The sequence below is a fragment of the Euprymna scolopes genome, chromosome 1 (genome assembly GCF_053919585.1).
Source record: "Euprymna scolopes isolate OS-2025 chromosome 1, ASM5391958v1, whole genome shotgun sequence".
Classification (NCBI taxonomy): Eukaryota; Metazoa; Mollusca; class Cephalopoda; order Sepiida; family Sepiolidae; genus Euprymna; species Euprymna scolopes.
Genome location: NC_136482.1, coordinates 115,269,125 through 115,291,494, shown reverse-complemented (window position 1 = coordinate 115,291,494; position 22,370 = coordinate 115,269,125). Strand labels below are relative to the sequence as shown.

Here is a 22,370-nt window from a genome sequence, read left to right as displayed (position 1 = left end):
ACAAACTTTGAATAGTTATAATTCAGTGGCAAATCTCGTCATAAAAATTAACTTGGTATAGTTGTTTGTTTTGCAAAGATCTATGTGGCCACATTAAAAGTAATGAGGAATTCAATAGCAATTTTAATTTGAATATAAGTATAAAATATCAAAACAAATGATGGTAAACATATTTCTATGGCTATTAGAAGTTTTCTAGTCAGGAACATAGCAGCAGACTTCCAGTCAATGACAATCTGTCAACTCAGATACTAGACATCATACATTTCTGCAGTTATTTTAATCCATAGTTGGAGGGAATTGGGGATTCAAACCTCTCAATGTGATATTACTGTGCAATTAAATGTTACATTAAAAAAATTCAAATAAACTTTCTGATTTCACACTAATTATCAATAGCTACTATGACTCCTACCTCATCCCACAGCCTACTTCACCAAATAAAAAAGCAAGATACATGAAAAGTCCATTAATGGGATGAAAGCAGAAACCACATTCTGAATAAGAACACAGAGATAATTTTTTTCTTTTTAATAAACTCTCAGCCTCTACATATGACAGAGGGGCATTAATTGTAATTTAATTGGAACTCTTAATAAAAAGTGTATGTGCATTTGCAATTTACTGCAAAATGTTCTACGTTTGTAGTATTTGAATTATCTAGACTATACTTATCATTTTGGCTAGTATTTTCAAGTTTCGGATAATATAACCCATGGTCTAGTTCAGGTGGATATTGTCAAACTCAGGAATCTACCGAATTTCGAACTGAACTCTTTAATCCATAGAGCTAGTTTGCCTTCATTTTATTACTGACTAGCCTGAGTGCCTGGAGTTTCTCGGGTGTTTGGAGGTGGGTGTTGAGAAAAGAAAAATAAATAAATGGTAATCGGCAGGCAGGCTCGAACCCATACCGCAAAGGAGGAAAAGAACATGAAAAAAAAATGTGATGTCTTTGCTGTTGCACCTATCGCCAAATCGAAAATGACGTGGTTGAAATTAAGGCTAGTTAATCGAAAAGAGGGAATGACTTTCGAGAAAAAAAAAAAAAAAAAAAAAAAAGCAACCCCTCCCTGTAGAAATGTGCCCAGTCGAGGGTGAAGAAATGAATGTTTTTAGCCAATATTTCGATATTTGTTGTCCGAAGGGTCCAGCTTCAAAACGATACCGATCTTGTGAAAATCCGTTGCCTCTGTCAAAAGTTTTAGACTGACATACATAGATACATACATTTAAACACAGGTGAGATTTATATTCTAGACTAGCAGGGCTACCCGGCGTTGCTCGGGACCGTATAAACAATGAAAAAACAAAAGCAGATATTGAACATATGTTTTATTCTTAGGGGAGAGGAATCTTTCATCTCAAGTTTTAGCGTCACAAACAAACATTTGTCTTTTATATATATAGATAATGACAGGTTTTTTGGGGGCCCCCCTCGAAGATAACTGATCAGTTGACCAACTTCTAGTGGTCCGTTTGACGTGAAATTTTGATATTTGTCATCCGGGTGATGGGGCTTCGATATGATACCAAATTTGTCAAGTTTGGTTCCGTCTTTCAAAAGTTTTAGCGTTACAAACAAACATACATACATACACACAGACGTTTGGCTTTTATATATATAGAAGATAGAGGACTTAAGTAATTTTTACCGTTATTCTTAGTATCACCTATATTGAGGATTGAACCTTCAACTCCAGAAGATTTAGAACTAAATAAACTTAACACTATCTGTTTTGGGATAGGTACAAAAATTCTAAAGAATACTATTCTAAATAATCCGTGTGTTGACACTTTGTAAGAATCATATTGTCTATTTACTTGGCTTCCCATAACTTTTCTTCTTTTGTTGTTAGATGATTGTTGGGTTAATTAAAAAAAAAAAAAAAACTTGTTCTTTAACTCCTAGCTTATGAGAAAAATGGATTCAGGTTTCAAAAGAGTACTAAGTCTGCTTGTTAGATATTGAGGGAACCATCCTGGGTCCAACTCTCTTCCTGATTTACATTAATGATCTTCCAAATCACATCCTTACATCATTCGTAGACATTTTTGCTGACGACACTACCATCTATGGCAGCACATCAAAGGCCATAAACGATCAAGTTCTCTGATTCTCTCTCCTCTGATCTTGAGCATGTGGTACAATTGGGGAAAAAGTGGCTGGTTACTTTTAATGTATCTAAAACTAAGCTTCTATCTTTACATCATCAAAGTTCTGATCCCCATCTGGCATCAATTGAAACGAATGGCTCGTCTTGGGGAGGCTCCATGTTTTGACAAGTTTCTGGGTTTGATCTTTACTCCTGATCTAAAATGGAATACGTACATCAAATCCGTTGCCAAGATCATTGGAAAAATGATGAGATCCTATTGATCCAGTAGATATCTACCTGCTGATGCAATTCTCTACCTATATAAGAGCCAGTATTGCTGTCTATCTAGGTAGAAGCTACTAGGAAGACCTTATCCTGCCTTGACAGTTATGAATAGACTTCGTAGCCAAGTGGGGGGGGGCTTTTCTCTTCCCTGCAACCTCTTTCTCACAGAAGAGACCTTGCGAGCCTAACTCTGTTTTATCATTATTTTCATGGTAAGTGCTCGTCTGAGCTCAAATATATGCCCCCCCCCTCGTCAAACATTCACAAAAAACACTAGTTTGGATTTAAACACTATCAATAATTTCCTCCACTCTTTATCTGTGCCTAAACCTAAACGTAGATTCCATGAACAAAGCTTCTTTCTTAGAACTGCACACCTGTGGAACTTTCTTCCGTTTACTTGCTTTCCAGCTCACTACAATATGACCGTCTTCAAGTCCAATGTAAACAAGTTCTTTATGAGCAGTTCCCCTTAAGTAATCCAATTTACCAAATTTACACTTCTAACAATTACTATATTGTTTTTTTGACCAATGTACACTCTTTAACGCTTATCCTCGAGTGGCCTCTGGGCCTTCATGTGGTGATTCCTTAAAAAAAAAAAAAATGGAAAAGGTTCTGGCTGATTGAGCAGGGCAACATGCTAAGAGGTCAATCTATTAAACACAATTTTATTTTTCTTTCACTTAAGATAATTTATATATTATGAAATATTAAATCTTTTTTCACCTCAATGCTGAATCGTGATCTTCATAGAACTCAGCAATGACAGATGATTCGTCTCAATAGAAAAAAGGCAGCATTCTCTGTCAACGTTTCTGCTTCATAAAAGAGCCTAGCAGAAGAGGTAATAGCAATGCATCCCATATTCAAGTCTAAAATCATCTACGACTAGCATATACTTGTATACATCATCTGTATTTTTGCATGCCTTATTGCACTTTGCTATTTTGGTCAATAAATTTGAAATCAAAGCTCAAGTATTTAGCTTGTATTAAAAAGGCTATAAACAAAGAAAAGGTGAATATACTTGATATGAGATAATGTTGATTGTAAAAGCATGGTTTTAAATGTCCTACAAATCCAACGATTTCTGCTTGTTTTTACTAAAAGAAAAAAAAAAAAAAAAAAAAAAAAAATCAAAATATTTGAATTTAATTTTTGGTTTTTAAATAATACATGATTGAAAACAGATCTGTGGAGTCTGTAATGCAAACGCTCCAATTCTGCTAATTTTAAATGGTTAGACTACAACTGATGCCACAGCCCTGGTTAGAAGGGCAAAGATATCTGAAATTGAGGTTCAGCAATGGTGGCTACAGAAGCCTTGGAGAGGGCTCTTTCCTCCGGGTCAATCCATGCTAATAGAAAGTTCCAAGGAGCACATTATGCCACTAACCACCAAGTCAAAGTAATTAATTTGCAGGATAAATACACTGAATCTTTCTTAACAGCCATATTTTTCCATTAAACTCCCTACTGAGTTTCGAGGAATTAAATACAGATAAAACTTCTAGATAATCGCAGAGTATCCAACACATATTTAATAGTTTGAATTTAGTTGTCGGATTTCTAGAGAGTATGTCGATAGACATTATTATTACTAAGACCTGTTTTCAGAATCACAAGAAAATAGTTTGAGTAATGTCAGGTAGAAATAGTGAAAAGCATATAATGCATAATTGGATTCCAGGCACATGCTTTAAACATGAATGCATTCATGCTAAAAGATGTCATTATGCAGATAAATGGTAAATGAAAACTGAGCATCATGGAAACAATAAGATGAAGCTAGCTGAAATATTGGGCAAAATTCTATTTATATTAGAAAAGAAAAAAATGCACACAGAAATACAATTTGATTATTCATATAAGATTCATTTCGACAGCTAACACTTTGAATCTTTGTATTTAGAGTCATAGCACAGTAGACATTGAGCTAGATTTTGCTTTTAATAGTTAAAAAAAAACAATTAAAAAAAAAGACTCAAATATAGACAAAGCAGAGGAAAAAAATTTGATTATATGACAAAAAATTTACTAAAATTTTCCACTTAAAATCCGGTACTTGTGAATTTTTGGTACTGTGCTGAAATAACATTTTGAAAGCCATTCTTAACATGGGAAGGGGGAGGACGTTTAGTAACTATTCTGTTCTATTCTGTTCTTCCACCTAACAATTTAATAAAAAAGATATTGTGAAACTTGAATTTAACCTGAAAAGACTATTTTAAAATACTGCGGTACCAAAAATGCATAAGCACCTAAAATCCTATATTATTGATGAGTGCCCCTTTTTCTTTAAGATGGCACTGTTTTTATATGCATGGAAATAATATTGTGAGATTAAGTTGAAAAACATTCACATTGCAAAAAAGAAATCACCCATCACTAAAAATTAAGCTAACTTCAAACAACCTGGGGAAAAAAATTACTAACACAAGAGAAAAAAAATTGTACATTCATAAAGAAAAGATGAAATACAGTTTACATCCAAATTTTAAGTAAAAAATAAACTATCACAAGTTAAAAACCGAAATGAATTTCACTATATTTATCCATTTTTGCACACTAAATTGCTTGATATTATTCGACTGCAGTATTTTGCTATGAAGAAAATTCTGAATAAATTTGTCTCTTTTCCTAGTTATTTAATTGTTTTCCTCAAGTTCTTAATGCTCATATTTACACACTAATTTGTAGTGTTTATTTTGTAAGTTTACATATTTTTAAAATTTGTAAGCTTACATATTTTTAAAACTTGTAAGCTTACATATTTTTAAAACTTGTAAGCTTACATATTTTTAAAACTTGTAAGCTTACATATTTTTAAAACTTGTAAGCTTACATATTTTTAAAACTAACAGTCTGTAAATGGGCCATTCTTTGAAAAGTGAACCAAATGTCACACACGTGACCATACATTGATGCATAAAGTAATACATAAAAAATACCTGTAAATGATTTATACTATTCATGACTAACTTCCTATTCACAAAACAACAATGCATGTCTGATAGAATTATAAATATTCTCGTAAGAATTCACAGTTTGTAAGTCTTCATCATAAAAAATCTAATTTCACGCAAGGTCCCACATGTGGCTGACCTTATTTGACCTCTGACCCTTAATCAACATAATGTACAAAATATTTCAAATTGTAACCTGATAGATTTTGATACATACAAATACACACCTATAACTAGTATACCTGTAAGGCCTTAAGAGTTATATGAGCTACTTTCCTCAAGTATTTTAGGTCACACATAAGACTAAAAATGGCCCAAATGATAGATAGATAGATTTAAGTCATAGCAGCAGATACTATAACCTGACAGGTACAATAAACTGGAGGTGATTATTTGATTAAAATTTGTTCACTCAAAACAAGGCATATTTCTACTCCTATAAATTAACGGCAACATTTATAGGGGCCATCCTAAGTGGGGAGTTGTGCAGAGACGCTTATTCTCATTAAATTTCGGCACATTGGTACAAACAGGGAAACAGGAAGCCGGGAGGGAATTCCAAAAGCAAGCAGTTAGAGGAGAGAAGCTGTTAGAGTAGAAAGTTTCTGGCATCTGGGGATCTCTAGAGTGAAGAGGTGGGATTTTGCCAATCGTTAGGTTAGCTGTGGCTATTTACATTGAGGGGATACGAGTGCAATTAGTTTGCAAGATCACATTTTGTTGAACTACTTGTATAACAAACACACACACAACAGTAAGATGGTGGGACAGAAGTTGAAGCTTGGTAGACAGTTTTTTTTTGTTTTTCACATAGGCATCACCACCAATCAAGGCCAAGAGGCCACTCAAGGATAAGGGTTAAAGAGTGTACAGTAGAAATTGGACAATATAGTAATCGTTAGTAATGGAAATTCGGTAAATTTGTTAACATATGGAACGGCTCATCAAAAACTTGTTTACATTAGACTTGAAGACAACCATATTGTAGTCAGCTGGAAAGCAGGAAAATGGAAGACAATTCCATAGGCGTGCAGTTCTAAGAAAGACAGACTTTTTTTTTTTTTACATGCTGTCTAAGAAGTAAAGGCTAGTGGTTGGTACACCAGCACAGATGTGGCAACAATAATCGATGCATTCGTGAATAAGAGTTTTATAGAGAGATAGGATAGTAGGAGTGTGAAGTTTTCTAGCCTAGTAGAGGGAGCCCACCTTTTTTGCAACAGACTTAGGAGTATCTTCTACTTATTGATTCTAATTCATGTGACCTGTGAATATTAGATCAAGGTGGTTGAATACTGGACTCTTGTGAAGGGTACATGGCAATCAGTGGTTGAAAAGGTTTCTTATAATTGTTAAAGGAATGGAGTTTTGTCTTGGAAGCGTCAAAAGTAATTGGAACTAAGAAGTGACAACACAAGGTTACCAAATTGGTGCCACATAAGTGGATATAGTTTATGGTTGTACCAAAAATCTTTAAAAAAAATGATGCATTTATGCTCTGTTGCTAAAAAACATTTCATTTTTGGTTCTGCTGTAACCATTGTGAAACTTTTTCTTATGTTTCTGATTTTTTTTAAAGTACAGACTGATTTTTGGTATTATTTAGATTCTTTGGACAATTATTCTTATCTTGAGTGTTATTCTCACAATGTTTTAGTCGATGTAAACTCCTACAGTTTTCAGGTATATCTCTTGTCAAACTCAGGAATCTGCACGTAATTTCGAAATGAATCCTTTATTAAATCCACAGTGTAGCATCCATCAGCCATGGCTAGGTAAACGTCCAAAAGTAATTCGCAATTGTATTTTTAGTGTCACCCACACTGCAGATTGAACCTTCGACCTCCAGAAAAATGTAACTTTACAACTGAAGTTTACCAAGTACTTTATCCACCCTGCCCTTGCGAGTACGATAAGATACACCTGAATGAAGGTCAGAGGTTACATCAAGCAAAACATTGTGAAAATAACACCAAAGATGAGAACAGTAGTTTAAAGAATAAAAATAACACAAACTTTCTTTTAGTTTTAAATATGCTGTGACTTTTGGCAAGCATTTCAAATCAGATTTATTAATAAAAGCTAACAAAGAAGCCATGTAAAAAAGACAAAAGATGTGTACATCCATATACTGTCTAGATGTTTGGCCAAGGTGAATTTAAACCTGGATATGGTAGATATTGTGACTTGTAGCGAGTTTGTCTTTGCTTTATCGTTATTTTCATGGCAAGTGCTCGACTGAGCTTCAATCTATGGTCCCCCCCCTTGCCAAACTTTCACAAGAAACACTCGTCTAGCTGAAAACACTATCAATAATTCCTCCCACTCTTTATCTGTGCCTAAACCTAAAAACATAGATTCCATAAACAAAGCTTTTTTCTTAGAACTGCACGCCTGTGGAACTGTCTTCTATTTTTCTGCTTCCAGCTGACTACAATATGGTTGTCTTCAAGTCCAATGTAAACAAGTTATTGATAAGCCGTTCCCCTTAAGTTAAAAAATTTACTGAATTTCCATTACTGACAATTACTATATTGTCCAATTGACTACTGTACACTCTTTAACCCTTATCCTCGAGTGGCCCCTGGGCCTTGATAAGTGGTGATGCTTATGTAAAAAAAAAAAAAAAAAAAATTCCTCTGGTAGGCAGTTCTACAAAGCAGAACCCTGGACAGAGAACGTTGCCTTTCTTTTACAGAGACAAAAAAAATGCCTATAGGACATCTGCCGAGTTCCATGGAAAGCATGATTCTGCGTTGGGTTTAAAAACTCCTTGAAAGGTAGATTTAAATTGTCATTTTTACAACAGCAGTCCAAAACTTCAGCACAAAGATTTCTTTGATCACAGTTGTCAACACTAAAGTATCACATCCAACATGCACAACAGCTATCTGCAATAAACATACTGCGTCTAATTAGATCTTTATACTCTTTCGACGGCAGGAAGATGTGACACAAGGGTCATAAAGTGGGATTGAAGAACCAGCACCTGAGAGGAAGAGCAATCTGACATGCAAAAATGTCTGGGCAGCCCCGTCAGCATTCCCCAATAGTAGTTCTTCAAGAAATTAGCAATGAAATAACTTCTCAAAGAGAAATGACAAAGCCTGAGAAAGTGAACCTCTTTAGAATTTCACAGAACTCGCAATATACAAATGATTGTTAAAAAAAAAAAATTTTTCAATAATGGTCTATACTCTGTTGACTTTGTCTCAAGGAAAAATAACACTGGCTTAGCTGTCTAAGAGACTCATGATCCAATTCCTTATTAGACAGCTCAAACTAAACAAAAAACGTTTGAATCTCAGATGCAAAAGACATTCACTGAATTGAAAGAAATATAGCACTGTCTTAACATCCTTACACAGTAAATTGGTAAGAATCACAACATTAAACAGCTAAAATTAAAAGGCTACACAAGACATCGACAAAGCGGACGTATTCATTTTCAGCATTGCTGCAGACAAAAGACAGGCACATTTCCTTTTTGATATTCATTCCTCAAGGGATTATCTAGTTAGTAGGGTTGATACAAAGTGAGTATTTAATATTATTATATTGTTATTTGTCGATTTTTTTTCAATTGCCAGAGAAAGCCAAAGAGGATAATATGGGTAGGAGGGAGAAGGAAAGTGTGAAATAGGGGGAAAGAAAGAGCGATAGAGAAGGGTTTAGGAAGAGATAGAAACATTTTTTTTAAATGTTACATATATTGTAACTTTTCTACTTTCTTGTCCATGACTCCCTGGGTAATTCTGGGCAACCACACTAATCACATATTAGGCAGACGAGACTCGTTTAATATTATAATACACATTATGTCTATATTTCAATCTATACGTATTGCTTTATAATAAAGATTAATTTTTGCATGTACATGCATAAGCATTTGTGTATGTGTGTGCACATATATATTTCTTTTGTTTTGTTGCATATTTTGTTCATTTTACTTTAGGTGAAGTTCCCAAAAATCAAGGGGCTCCCTTCCTAGAGTTAACACTTCATTTCTATAAAATATTCCATTAAAGTTCTATTTATCTTTCAAACTCAGAGTAAGTAAACAAGTTGACAGCATAATCTTTCTCACCCCAATTGACCATTTAAATATGTTATAGTATACCTGTCATGTGGTCTCTTGGTTTTACTGGATTCCAGGACAAGAATTCATCTAGTCTGGTAGAGTATCCAGTTTCGTGCTGTTACTTGAGTTAACATCACTTGGAGAAGGTGCACCATTTTTTTTTTTTTTGTAAAAGTCAGTGTTGGTTAGCCATACCGAGAAGATCATATTTGGGCCTCGAATACTATGTCAGTTAGAATTTTTGGTCAAGATCTACTTGAAGGAAAAAGTACCATCAAGCACAGTTGTCCTAACAAACCTCTCTACAAGAGAAGCCTTAGACCCTCAAGGATAGTGCCTAACAGGCATTCAAATTATGTATATATGTGTAACCCACCTATATTAAACAAATCAGCAATTTAAAATCTTTGCTGTCTCGCAGCTACAGCCATTCGGATCAGCTAGCATCAATTCTCTGCTAATTCCTAACAACAATGTCCAAGGCTTGTGCGACGGATGCATATAACCTACTAGGAAATGCTGATCACTTCATAACTATGTCAGAGATCACCATAAACCCCAGCTTCAAGCAAAAGCGTTGTTACTAAACAAATTAAAAATGATTATCAACATGCTGCTTAGGAATCCTTCAGAGATCTAATCTGAGATGAGCCTTGCTGAAAACAGGCACTCAGGTACCAAGTATCTGTTTCAACCGCCATAAGTCAGCTGAAAAAAAAAAGACACCTATTTGTAGCATCAAAAAACCAGGATGTAATGATAAAATTGTCATCCTAGACCGGCATGGAATAAAAATTCCATTTCTATTCGATGAAAACCAGCTTTCTCTTTTTGTTGCAGACCATCTGCTAGTTGGCCAATTGTGTACAAATCCCAAGAGTGATACGGACTTTCTATCAGGTCTGAAAGTAACTCAATGTTCAAGGAGCTAAATCGGAGATGCACCGTTGTACAACTCATGCTCTCTACCAATCCACAACATGACAACAAGACCATTGCCAGCACCCTCAAAATGCATTGCTAGGTTGCCAGGAATAACAGGGATGTGTCAGAGTTTTCAGTCAAGGTTATGGTCTTTAGTGGGATTTCAAGTGAGGGCCACATCATGCCACCTCTTCGAAGTCGGCTTGAAAGTCACAAAGTGTACCTGGATGTGCTGAAGAATGTGGTGATCCCCTGCTGCAATCAGGTGGCTCCTGGCAGACCCTGGGTTTGGCAGTAGGACTCAGCGCCAGCCCATAAGTGCAAAGAGACTCAGACTTGGCTTCAGAAGGAGTGCTATGTCTTTGTACTCTTTTTCCCCATTGCACCACGTGCTCAAGATCAGAGGAAGAGAATCAGAGAGATCTTGATCATTTCAGGCCTTTGAAGTATTGTCATAGATGGTAGTGTCGTCTGCGTAAATGCCTACAAATAATCTAAGAATGTGATTTGGGTGATCATTGATGAAGATCAGGAAGAGAGTTGGGTTCGAGATGAAACCCTGAGAGACTCCAGCATTAATACTGTGAACTTCTGATTTCTGCCCATCAACTACTACTCTTATGAACCTATCAGAGAGAAATGATTTGATAATTGAGAAGACATTTCCAGCCATACCATAGCTGGAGATCTTGTGAAGTAAACCTTTATGCCATACCCTATCAAAGGCTTTTGATATGTCAAGAGCAATTGCCCTAGAAAGGTTGTCTCTGTCGAGAGATTCGCTAATCCTATGAGATAACTGTAAGCACATCTGCTGTAGATCTAGCAGAACGGAAACCATAATGAGTGTCATTAAGAAGGTTATTTTTGCTGAGATGGATGATTACTTCTTTATTTAACACAGATCCCAGCCACTTACTCATGACACACAGAAGACGTATTAGCCTGTACTGAGAGGGAGATGACCGATCACCTGAATTCTTAAATACAGGGCAAAGTGATGAGATTTTCCAGGGTGATGGGAAGCAACTCCCCTTAAGACAATGTTTAAACAGTTTTGTAAGTATGGCGCTAGTTCTGGTTGAAGTTTTTTGAGTACTATAATTGGAATGCCATCAGGGCCGGTTGCTTTACTGGAATCAAGGTTTTTGATTAGCTTGACAACATCACATACAAATATTTGTATATCGCATAGCGTGTTTTCTGATACAGGAGGAAATATTGGGGGTTGGTGGCCTTGGTCGCAAAGGGTAGAATTAGCTACAAAGTTCTTGGCAAAGAATTTGGCTTTGTCTGATGCTGAGGAGATTACCTCAGGTCCATTGATGATAGTTGGAATAGAGCACACCTTTCTGTTTAGGATTCTGTTTGCTATTTGCCAAAACTGGTGGAAGCCAAGCCGCTGCTCAGCTACTTTGGACTTGATGGACTGAGCATACAACTCTCTTGTGTTCTTTACTTTTTTACAATGGTTGCTGGCAGTTCTGAAAGCAGCTTTAGTCTCAGTACATCTATTACGTTTGAAGCAATGAAAAAAGTGATTTCTGTGCGCAATGGCAGCAGCACATTCTAGAGAGAACCACGGCTGGCTGTTAGGTTTTCATTGGAACTTTTTCGAGGGTATGAAACGGTCAATACCTACAATTAACCATTCTGTCAGGGCTAATACTATAGAGGACACATCCTTTTTAAACATGGAACACATAGGTAGATCTGACATAAATGTACAGAAGCTATTCCAGTCTGCCATAGAGTATCGATATACTGTACGATGTAGGTACGTCTGAAGACTTTTTACATTTCATTTTTATCTTAATTGATAAAACAGAGTTGCGACTTAGATGTAGGGTAATGTTTCATACCAAGATGACTAGAAATCATAACACTTCAGAGACATTAGAAACTCAAAATCTATAATAGGGTGATGAATGATGGCAAATCAATAATAAAAAAATTTCTTACACTTGTTGGTATTTTATATCTATCTATATATCTATAAAAGCGAAATTGTCTGTGTGTGTACATTTTCCTACCAATTTTCAGTTTAAAGACTCGAGATTTGACATAAGGGGTATAGAGATTTGGAAAATACTTTTAATCGGTTTTTGGACAGAAATTTGGCTGTCAAGGGATCAAAGTTCAATGATTTGACCTTTGAAAACTCTACTAAACTCCTCCGCCAACTTTGGATCTAAACACTTGAAATTTTAGATATAGGTTCCTTGGACATGGATCAAACTTTTTAACTTGATTTGAGCCCAAAACAATAAAAGTTAAGGGGTTAAAGTTTAAAAAACTTTGACTTCTCAGCTAATTTTTTGTCTAAACATTTGAAATTTTACATAAAGCATATTCAGATATGCAGCAAGTTTTTAAATAAATTTTTGGTTGAAAATTTGGCTGTCAAGAGATCAAAGTTGAAAGAGTTGACCTTTGCAGACTACCAAATTCCTCCACCAATCTTGGGTCTAAACACTTGAAATTTTAGATGTAGGTTACCCGGACATGAGTCAAACTTTTTAATCTGTATATATAAAATGAACATAAGGTCATGAACAGTATGTAGGGCCCGAGCAAAGCTGGGTTGAACTGTTAGTGTATCTATAAAATTGAGAATATGTGCGAGGACAACTCTCAACCTAGATACTGAATAAATTTTTGTTCTAAAGACTTGAAATTTAGTATATAGGATATTCAGAAAACTTTTTGATCGGTTTTCATCCAACAAAAAAGGCTGCGAAGAGGTCAAAATTGAAAATTTGATACTTGGAGGTCATCGGATTTTTATCTGTTTGTCAACTGTTTCATGACTGCGCATGCACAAATTGTTCACGTGACAGTTTCCTTACGTTTAGAATAAGTAGGTTTGAAAACACCTTTTAAAATCATGGCAAGCTGGCCTAATGGTTATTGTACTTAACTCATTGTGATTAACGATTACAATATTACCACCTTACACTTATCAACCCTTATCTTTGAGAGGCTTTCGGCTTTGATAAACGGTGACTCCCAAGTACAAAAAAAAAAAAAAAAATGCTAAATGATATGTGGACCGAGAGAAGAGGTATTTTTATAAAAATGAAACAATCGAAATTTTTTATTCTACATTATTTTTAATACCAGTGCTATGAGTAACACAGGATAGTATATTTATAGTAGTTTTAGTGTGTGTGTGGTCTTGACTAAATCATATTTGCTTGCAGAAAACCTATAATTTGTAAGTAATTGAAAACTAGCAGCAGAGTATATGCCAAAAGTGAGTCTGAAAATTGTCGTAAACAAACCTAACGGATTCTTATATACATATATAGATAGATACACATTTTTAATATTACAAATATCTTACCGTTTGACACGAGACTACTGCAGACAAATTGAAAGTTATATAAACTTTTTGGATTATCATATAAGTGGTTAGAATTTTGGTGTAATTATATTATATATATATATATATATATATATATATATATATATATATATATATATATATATAAATACACACACACACACACACACACACATTAGTATACAGTAGTAGCGTCTGGTTTTCACGTACATCTATATATCTATTTACAGCCACGTTTTCGTATTCAACCGCTTAGTGATTTGTAGTACTACAGAATAAAAAAGTTAATGTTTACATCGATATCCCGGCGGTAATTTATTATTTAACTATAATAATATTTAACTGGCTGTGGGGGTAATAGCACAAACCGAAACCTCGACTTGTCGATATAAGTTAAATAAATACATACCGGCTCTACTAATAATATAACTATTTTTCGTATCGAGCACTATTAGACGAGAAAGTTACTAAAATTATTATCAAGTCTTATGCTATACTAGAATAAATATAACTTTAAGAGTATAATAATTAAATGTACGATTTTTATTTATTTATTTTAGATTTGAGGTTGGGCATTAAAAGTTGATTTTAAAATATTTAAAATAACAAATGAAACGTTTTTAGCTTTTGTTCAATTCCATAAATATTAACATTTAGATCAACCAGGACTTAGGAGTGGGGGTGGGTAGATTAATTAATATAATAACAATATATACTACTACACTGATTTGTCATAAAAACGGGGATCAATTTGATATTCCTATCACATAATAAAATGGGCACTCACTTTAGGATCACATTAAGCTAGAATAGATTAATATTAAGATTTTTTTAAAATACTTCTAGAAAATTTTAGATGAACTTGTTTTGTTTTTGTTTTTTAATTAGTATTAACTAATCTTAACCTAATCTTTGTTTTATTCGGTTAAAATTCTGTGGGAAAAATTACAATTATAAAATGTTTATTTTTTGTTTGGATTTTTGTAAAATATTCATATATTTTTTATTAATAATATTTAAAATCTCTATACAAGACTAAATCGCATGTGTTCCTCGCCCACATGTAACTTTGACAAATACACGTTGAATTATTTTATTATTTACCATTAATCAAATATTTATCGAAATCAAAATATTTTTAAGCCCCATCTGAAAAAAAAAAAAAAAAAAATGTAAACATGACTATTTTGAATTATTCTTCTCTAACCCTACACCCAAGCAACGCCGGGTAAATGTAGCCAGTTAATAATAATAATAATAATAATAATAATGGGTGCACGAATGTTTATTTCGGTCAGTTAATGTAACTTATAATTTAAAAAAATTAAAATTAAATGTTTCAAAATTAAAAATAAAGCTACAACCCGGATTTCTATGGAAACACAGACGTGTAAAAATTTAGAGCTAATCCGCATACAGTTTCGATATTAAGTGCTGCCTGCACTTAAGGTGTTAAAACAAAGGTTTTGTTTGTTTGGTGAGAAAAGACCAGGAAACGAAGATTAACTTTGTCATTTTCAAGAATAAATTCAGCTGTAACGAAAAATATCAAAGATGAATTTGATTTTAACTTCATAAAAATTAAACCAAAAAATAAAATAAAGATCAAAGAAATTATAGAGGGGGGTATCGTATTTTCTGATTAGTGATTGTTATTGGTATGAGCAAACACGAACTACTTTTTAAATTTGGTTATTGAATAATTAAAGATATTCATTTTATGATATTAAAAAAATATATTAAAAAGCTTGCATAAAGAAAATTATTGATTGTAATATACTTTAATTGCTTAAAGAAAGACGAAAAGAGAAAATAATGTGATTTAATTAAAACTGATATTTTTTTTTAATTAAGGGAATAAAATACTTGAATTGGGTAAAAGTACATTATTTATGGTAAAAACGAATTTAATAATACTAACGTGAAAAAATTTTAAAAAAAAATTATTATTCATTTAATTTAGTAGTCAAGAATGATGTGCTATAAAAAATGAGGGAATTATTTAGTGCATGTAAACAGTTGAAATATATAGATTTGAATATATATATATATATATTATACGCGTTCCATTTTATTTACTTCCAAATATTTTGGTGTGTACGTACTTCCGTAGAATTTGTAAACACAATGAAGTAGTCGTGTTTATTTCACCGGAAATATTTCAAAATCATTCAGGGTACTCAAAAATTGAGAAAAGATCCCAGAAATTTCCGAAGTCAGTGTTATTAAGGGAGGCGTGTAATTTTTTTTTTTTTTTTTTTTTAAGTGGGAAGTTTTTCTTTAGAGAGATTAATTTTTTAGATAATAAAGACGAGATGGGCAAAGAAAAAATAAAGGAAGGAGATAGTTGCAGGTTAAGATTACTCCCACCACCTTTATAATTATCTACTCTTCCTGCCAAATTTTTTTTTTTAATTCTTTTGCCGGACAAGGTTTCCTATTCTTGCACTTGCTATAAAACTTTTTCCTATTTTCGTTTTATTTTGTTCACATTTATTTCTTTAAATAACCCCTACATCCAATGAGTATGTTATTTCATGAAAACCGGACCGGCAGCACCACTTTGAAGTTTTAACAAATCACCCCCCTCTCTCTCTCTCTCTCTCTGCATTATTCGGACTACTATTTTCATATTGGTGATTATATTTAAAACGTTTCAATCGATATAGCCAACAACTTTCTTCAGGTGACTGCATCATTTCGAAATTGGCAACCTTTTGATCGAAATTTGGAGACTTTCATTTAATCTACTGGTGTAGATCGTTTACATTTCGTCAATGACCGGCACGAACATGAACACATGGCATAACGGTAAATAGCATTGATTAATGACCTGTTTAAGCGATAGCATCCCTTTAGGTTGAAAGTTCAGTTAATAACACTTCTATTGTTTTATGGCTTACAGGATGAGAACAATCTGTACACCGTAGATTTGATAGTTTAGTTAGAATTTTCGTCCAGGTTGCACAAAGGTTCTCGAGTTCATGGAGATGCAGTATGAAGAAAATCGGGGATTACATCGGACGAAATGTTGGGTATATGATAACGAAGATGTGAACAGTAATCCGAACACCAAAATTATCGCTCTTCATCTAAAAATCTTTAGCATAAATATGTACTAATGAAACTGTACGAAAGGTATGTTTGGAAAAAAGCCTTTTTAAAAAATTGGAAAGGGGCTTTTTTTTTTTTTTTTTAAATTAGCTTTTATTATTAAAGAATAAAAGAAAATGGAGTGGTTGGTATTTTTTCGCTGTTTGTTGGTTTGTTTTTATTTTGTGCTGGGATATTAATAACAAAGTAAACGGATATGGTTCCCCCCTCCCCCCCCCTCCCTCCGCCCAAAACCAAAACACACGAAAAAGATAAATAATTTATAAAAGAATATACGAGTATTGTTTTTAATTAGTCTACTTTCTTTTTTTCCGCTTTCTCCTGCTACTAAGAAAAGAAGTTCGACACGAAGAGAAAGGGTTATCCATCACATGGAATAACTTAATAATCGATGTGTACACGACACGATGACAACAAAAATATTAACGAAATTAATAGACAACCACCAGGAATTCCGGTTAGAGAGAACTTTCATATTTTCTATGTTTTTCTCCCCTGATTTTTTTTTTTTTTCTTTTTTTTTTACTCCGGAAAGAGGCCTCGGACTTTGCTTGCTTTTTTTGGAAGAAAGCCGGACGACCTCTTCCCCCTCTCTTCATTTTTAAACCTAAGTTTTATGGATTTTCGGGAATCTGTCTTACCTACTGGACCCCCTCTTCTCATCCATTGACGCTCGTTTCTCGTGGGGATTGTGTTTTTTTTTTTTGTTTTGTTTTTTTGTTTGATTTGTTTTTAGTTTTGTGACAGTGAAAAAAAAAAACCGGTGGAAGAAAAAGCGACGGCTGCCGCCAAACCAAGAAGGTATATATCGCTGGGTGTCGGAGCACTGAAGATGGCGGACGGGACGGTCACGTGACCGGCGAAGCGCGCTTCAATTGGCTAATCCACGATGCCGCTGTTACATCATCGCGCGCGAGATTCTTTCTCTATATATCTTTCTTTATTTCTTTCTTTCTTTTTTTTTTCTTATCTTCTTCCCCTTTTTTATTTGTTAGATACCCTTAATTCCTTAGGGTTTAAAACAAGATTTTTTTTACATTATATATATATATATATATATATATATATATATATTTTATTACATTTTCACCCCAAACAAGGCACATTGCCACTTTGGTGTAGGGGGCTACTATCAGGGGCAGCAACTGCTGGGGCACTATGTTGGGATTTGGGCAGCAAGATGTCGGTTTACGTTACACTTGAACTTCTGCATGTCAGTACAGTTAGAGAAGCAGGGACCTGGAATGGAATTCCAGAGTCTAGCGGTTTGGGGGAAGAAACTACTGGAGTAGACAGATCTTTTACATCTAGGAATCTCTACTTTGTGGGGGTGGGATTTAGCTGCCTGTCGGGTTTGTTATTGTTATATTCAACTTTCTTACCTGGTGCATCCTGCAGATTTATATCAGAGCGGTCTGTAATATTCGTCGTTTCATGTCTGCTTCTGCTTCACTATGGCTAGACGCGGTAAGTGTTCTCGTAGTGGGATTCGAAACTCGACCACCAGATAACTTGCAATTGTGATTAGCAGTCGGAAACCTTAGTTATGTTACCGCGTTAGCCTAGACTGTGAGAGATTATAGCACTTATGTTTTTTTTTATATTATTGCTCCCAGAGAACTAATTACGAAAAGCAATGATTTATGCTCAGTGGGAACCATTAACTTTTTTCTTTATACAAAGGGGTTACCACATATGAAGGCCCCGAGGCAACTCGACGATAAGGGTTAATGTGTATATTGTAGTCATTGGAATAGTATAATCGTTTGAGGTGGAAATTTGGCAAAATCAGATTATTTGCGAGGATGGTTTAATAAGAACTTGTTTACATTGGACTTGAAATAATATTGTAGTTAGCTGGTAAACAGACCAGGCGGACAGTTCTAGGAGAGAAGCTTTGTTCATGGAATCTAAGTTTAGACTTAGGCACCGATAGAGAGTGGGGGAAATTATTGAAAGTGTTTTTGGCTAGACGAATGTTTTTTATGAAAGATTGTCCGGGAGGGAGCGGGGCATAGATTGGAGCTTGGTTGAACACTTGCCATGAAAATGATGATAAAGCAGAGACAGGTTTGCAATGTTTCTTCTGTGGGAAAGAGGTTGCAAGGAAGAGGAAAGGCTGTTGCGAGACTAATAAGTATGTTAACCCTGCAAACTGAAGAAAAATAAAAAGTGAGTTAAACACAACCAAAGCAAAGATGACCAAGACGGATATAAAATTTATATAGAATTCATTTTCTCAAAATAGAAAATAAATTGAAAACCTATCTTCTGCAGAAATGGAACATGTTCGTTGAAACCAAGTCTTTTGGCAGGGCTAGTAGTGGTAGGTTTTCATAGGCCCGGGGGGTACCTGCTGATTCCAAGATGCCCACTGATGAGATGGAGAAATCATCGCTCTTTTATAGCTATTTCAACTTGAAGATCGGCTCCAAATTCAACTCAGAAAATGTTGTTTTTTTTGCATTTTGATTGGCTAGAAAGTTGATAGCCTCTGTCACGTGGTCAGGTCGGTGTTAGTGGCTGATGAAATATTTTTGTTTTTTGTATGTTGGCTGGAAGGGAGTGTAAAGGCACATGTGTGAGAGGTAAATTTTACACAGTTCATCTAGGAGAGTTGAGGTGCGAACATCCTGTATTGCATGTTGTGATTCTTTTTAGTTGAGTAGCACACACTGTTGTTTGCTAGGGTGATGGTGAGGCCACGATAAGGGCATCCCCTACTAAATTACAAAGTCGGTTTTGAACTCTGTCGAGGCAGAATAGGGTGCTCCGAGCAGCTCCTATCCAGATGTGGCAACCATATTTCAACCTAGGACATACTTGGCTCTTATACAGGTAGAACATTGCATTAGCAGTGAGATATCTATTGGAACGAATTTTATGTATGTTCTCCATTTCCAATCAGAAGTGAAGGTCAGACCCAGAAGCTTGTGAAAACATGAATCATCCTCAAGTCAAGAACCATTTATTTCAATAGGGGCTAAATGTGGGTCAGAGCATTGATGATGGAAATTGAGAAGCTTGGTTTTAGATGCAAAATTAACCAGCCACCTTTCTCCCCATTGCACCACATGCTCAAAATCAGAGGAAAGAGAATCAGAGAGATCTTGACCATTTCAGGCCTTTGAAGTATTGTCATAGATGGTAGTGTCGTCTGCGTAAATGTCTACAAATAATCTAAGAATGTGATTTCGAAGATCATTGATGAAGATCAAGAAGAGAGTTGGATCCGAGATGGAACCCGGAGGGACTCCAGCATTAATACTGTGAGCTTCTGATTTCTGCTCATCAATGACTACTCTTATAAACTGATCAGAGAGGAATTATTTAATGATGGAGAAGACATTTCCAGCTATTCCATAGCTGGAGATCTTGCCTATATGTCACACCCTAGCAAAAGCCTTTGATATGACAAAAGCAATTGCCCTAGAAATGAGGCCTACACCAAGAGATTCACAAATCCTATAAGATATTACTGTTAGCACATCTTGTATGTATGCATATATGTATATATATATATATATATATAAAAAATGTTGACTGTCTCGTCAAATCCTGATGTATGAATTTTAAGCAACTATGTTGTCCGAAATCCATACAGCTGATTTGTTTATAGTGATGTAGGCTTTGTGTATAAGCATCCACATTTTTTGGAACCACTGTTAAATTGAATTGGTGCAAATGATTGCTACAAGACAGAGCAGACAGTAAACATCAAATTTTACATCAGTTTTACTTCTCCATAGGTGCTTGCCTTCACAAAGTTTAATTAAACACACTCCAGATACTAACCTGGATATTTTTACACCCCAACACAATACACACAGTGCCTAATATTCCCAAAGGGTTGCCTATCTGGTACTGCCTGTTACTTAACTTTGAGGCCCAATGTGTCAACATGATTATGTCATATGCATAGATAATATACACTTATATATAAGTATTATTATTATTTCATGCATATGAAATAATCTAGTATTTATCATATAATATTCTAAGGTGATATTGTTGCAAGGGCTGGTCGTCTGGGTGATCGGTCTGATAACCAACAAAGTAGACACATGGAAAATATATGACAATGTGAAAGAAAAGACAAGCAGGAACGCTGGGAGCACAGAATTGATGTGCCTGAAACTTTAATAACAGGAAAGGATGGATCGACAAAAAGTATGATTCTGGAACTGGGACAGCAGGAAGGGTTGGATCAACCGTAGTGAGGGACCTGTGCACGGTAAAGTCTGGATGGATTGGATTGTGGCAATTAGAAACCTGGACCAGCAGGGAAGGTTGGATGGACAGTGAAGACGTTTCTGGAGATGACATCACACAGCATTTGACGTGGATGTGCTTGAGGCGTAATGAGATGCCGATGAATTCAATTATAGATCTGTTCTGTATGGAGATGACCAAGAGCAGCGTTGACAAGAAATAATAGAGATAGCATGCTGAAATGGTGAGATGTTGGTGGGCACTGGAAATGGAGCTGCTGGAGTCAGAGAGGTAATTGCTGAAACAAGAAGCTGGAGCTAGAGAGACTAGAGCTGCTGCAAGAAGATGGAGCATGTGATGCAGAAGCTAAAGCAAGAACTAGATAGGCAGGCTCTGCAGAAAGAAGCTGGTGCAAGCAGTTATAGGAGTAAGAGCAGGGGCAGAAGCTGAACAGAGGTTACACAGGAGTCGGGTCTGGAGAAAAGATCACTGCAATGTCTGACATGCAATGTCCATGCGTAACGTACGTTTCGTCACAACCACAAACAAACAAGAACAAATAAATAGGAAATCCAACTCGGCTTTTCTTTTTTAACACAAGTCGTTATTACCGTTTTTCTATCTCCATATCTCAAGGCCAGCTTAAAAGTCTTTCTGCAGGGCCACATGTCCATCTCACCTGGTTTGCGTTTCTCTTTCTGCTCCACTACACGTCAGTCTATGGATGGATGGAGCCTGAGTGCCCGGCATTGGCCGGGTGTTTGGAGGTGTGTGTTGAGCAAAAAAAAGAGGGGATAGTAGGCAGGTAGGCAGGCTCGAACCTGTACCGCAAAGGAGGAAAAGAATGTGAAAAAAAAAAAAAAGTGACGTCTTTATCATAGCGTCCATCACCATACTGGAAGTGGCAAAGGTTTAAATTAAGGTTAGGCAATTGAAAAGAGGGGATGACTTTCAAAAATATCGGTGAAAAAAGCAAACCCTCCTTGTAGACAAAGTTGAGGGTGAAGCAATTAATGTTTTTAGCCAATTATTCGATATTTGTCATCCGAAGGGTCAAGCTTCAAAAAAATACGTCGCCTCTGTTAAAAGTTTTAGGCAGACATGCAAACATGTATACATACATTTAAACAGATAGGTGAGATTTATATTATAGACAAGCGGGGTTGCCCAGTGTTGCCCGGGGGTTTGTAGGTGTGTGAAAAAAAAAATGTTAGTAGACAGGCAGGCTCGAACCTGTGAGGTGAAGGTGGAAAAGAAAGTGAAAGAAAACCTGAGAGTTTACCGCTGCGCCATGATGCGAGCAGAAGTGTAAATGTTTAAATTTAACAATGAAAAAAAAA

At 35.3% G+C, this 22,370-nt stretch overlaps 1 protein-coding gene across 12 annotated transcripts in view; it reads right to left on the bottom strand.

Moving 5' to 3' along the window:
• Positions 1-17,684, bottom strand: part of LOC145266748 (uncharacterized) — a 141,504-nt gene extending 123,820 nt beyond the window's left edge. For 4 of the 12 annotated variants that reach the window (XM_080122833.1, XM_080123183.1, XM_080123098.1 and 1 more), the window contains exon 1: positions 17,460-17,683. In XM_080122833.1, coding sequence (XP_079978959.1) covers positions 17,460-17,485 — 26 coding nt within the window. In that variant the 5' untranslated portion in view covers positions 17,486-17,683. Of the gene's footprint in view, positions 1-9,473; positions 13,028-13,704; positions 13,769-17,459 lie in introns of those variants that run through there. The other 8 variants (XM_080122666.1, XM_080122651.1, XM_080122749.1 and 5 more) reach the window with 4 other exon arrangements.
• Positions 17,685-22,370: the final 4,686 nt, after the last annotated feature.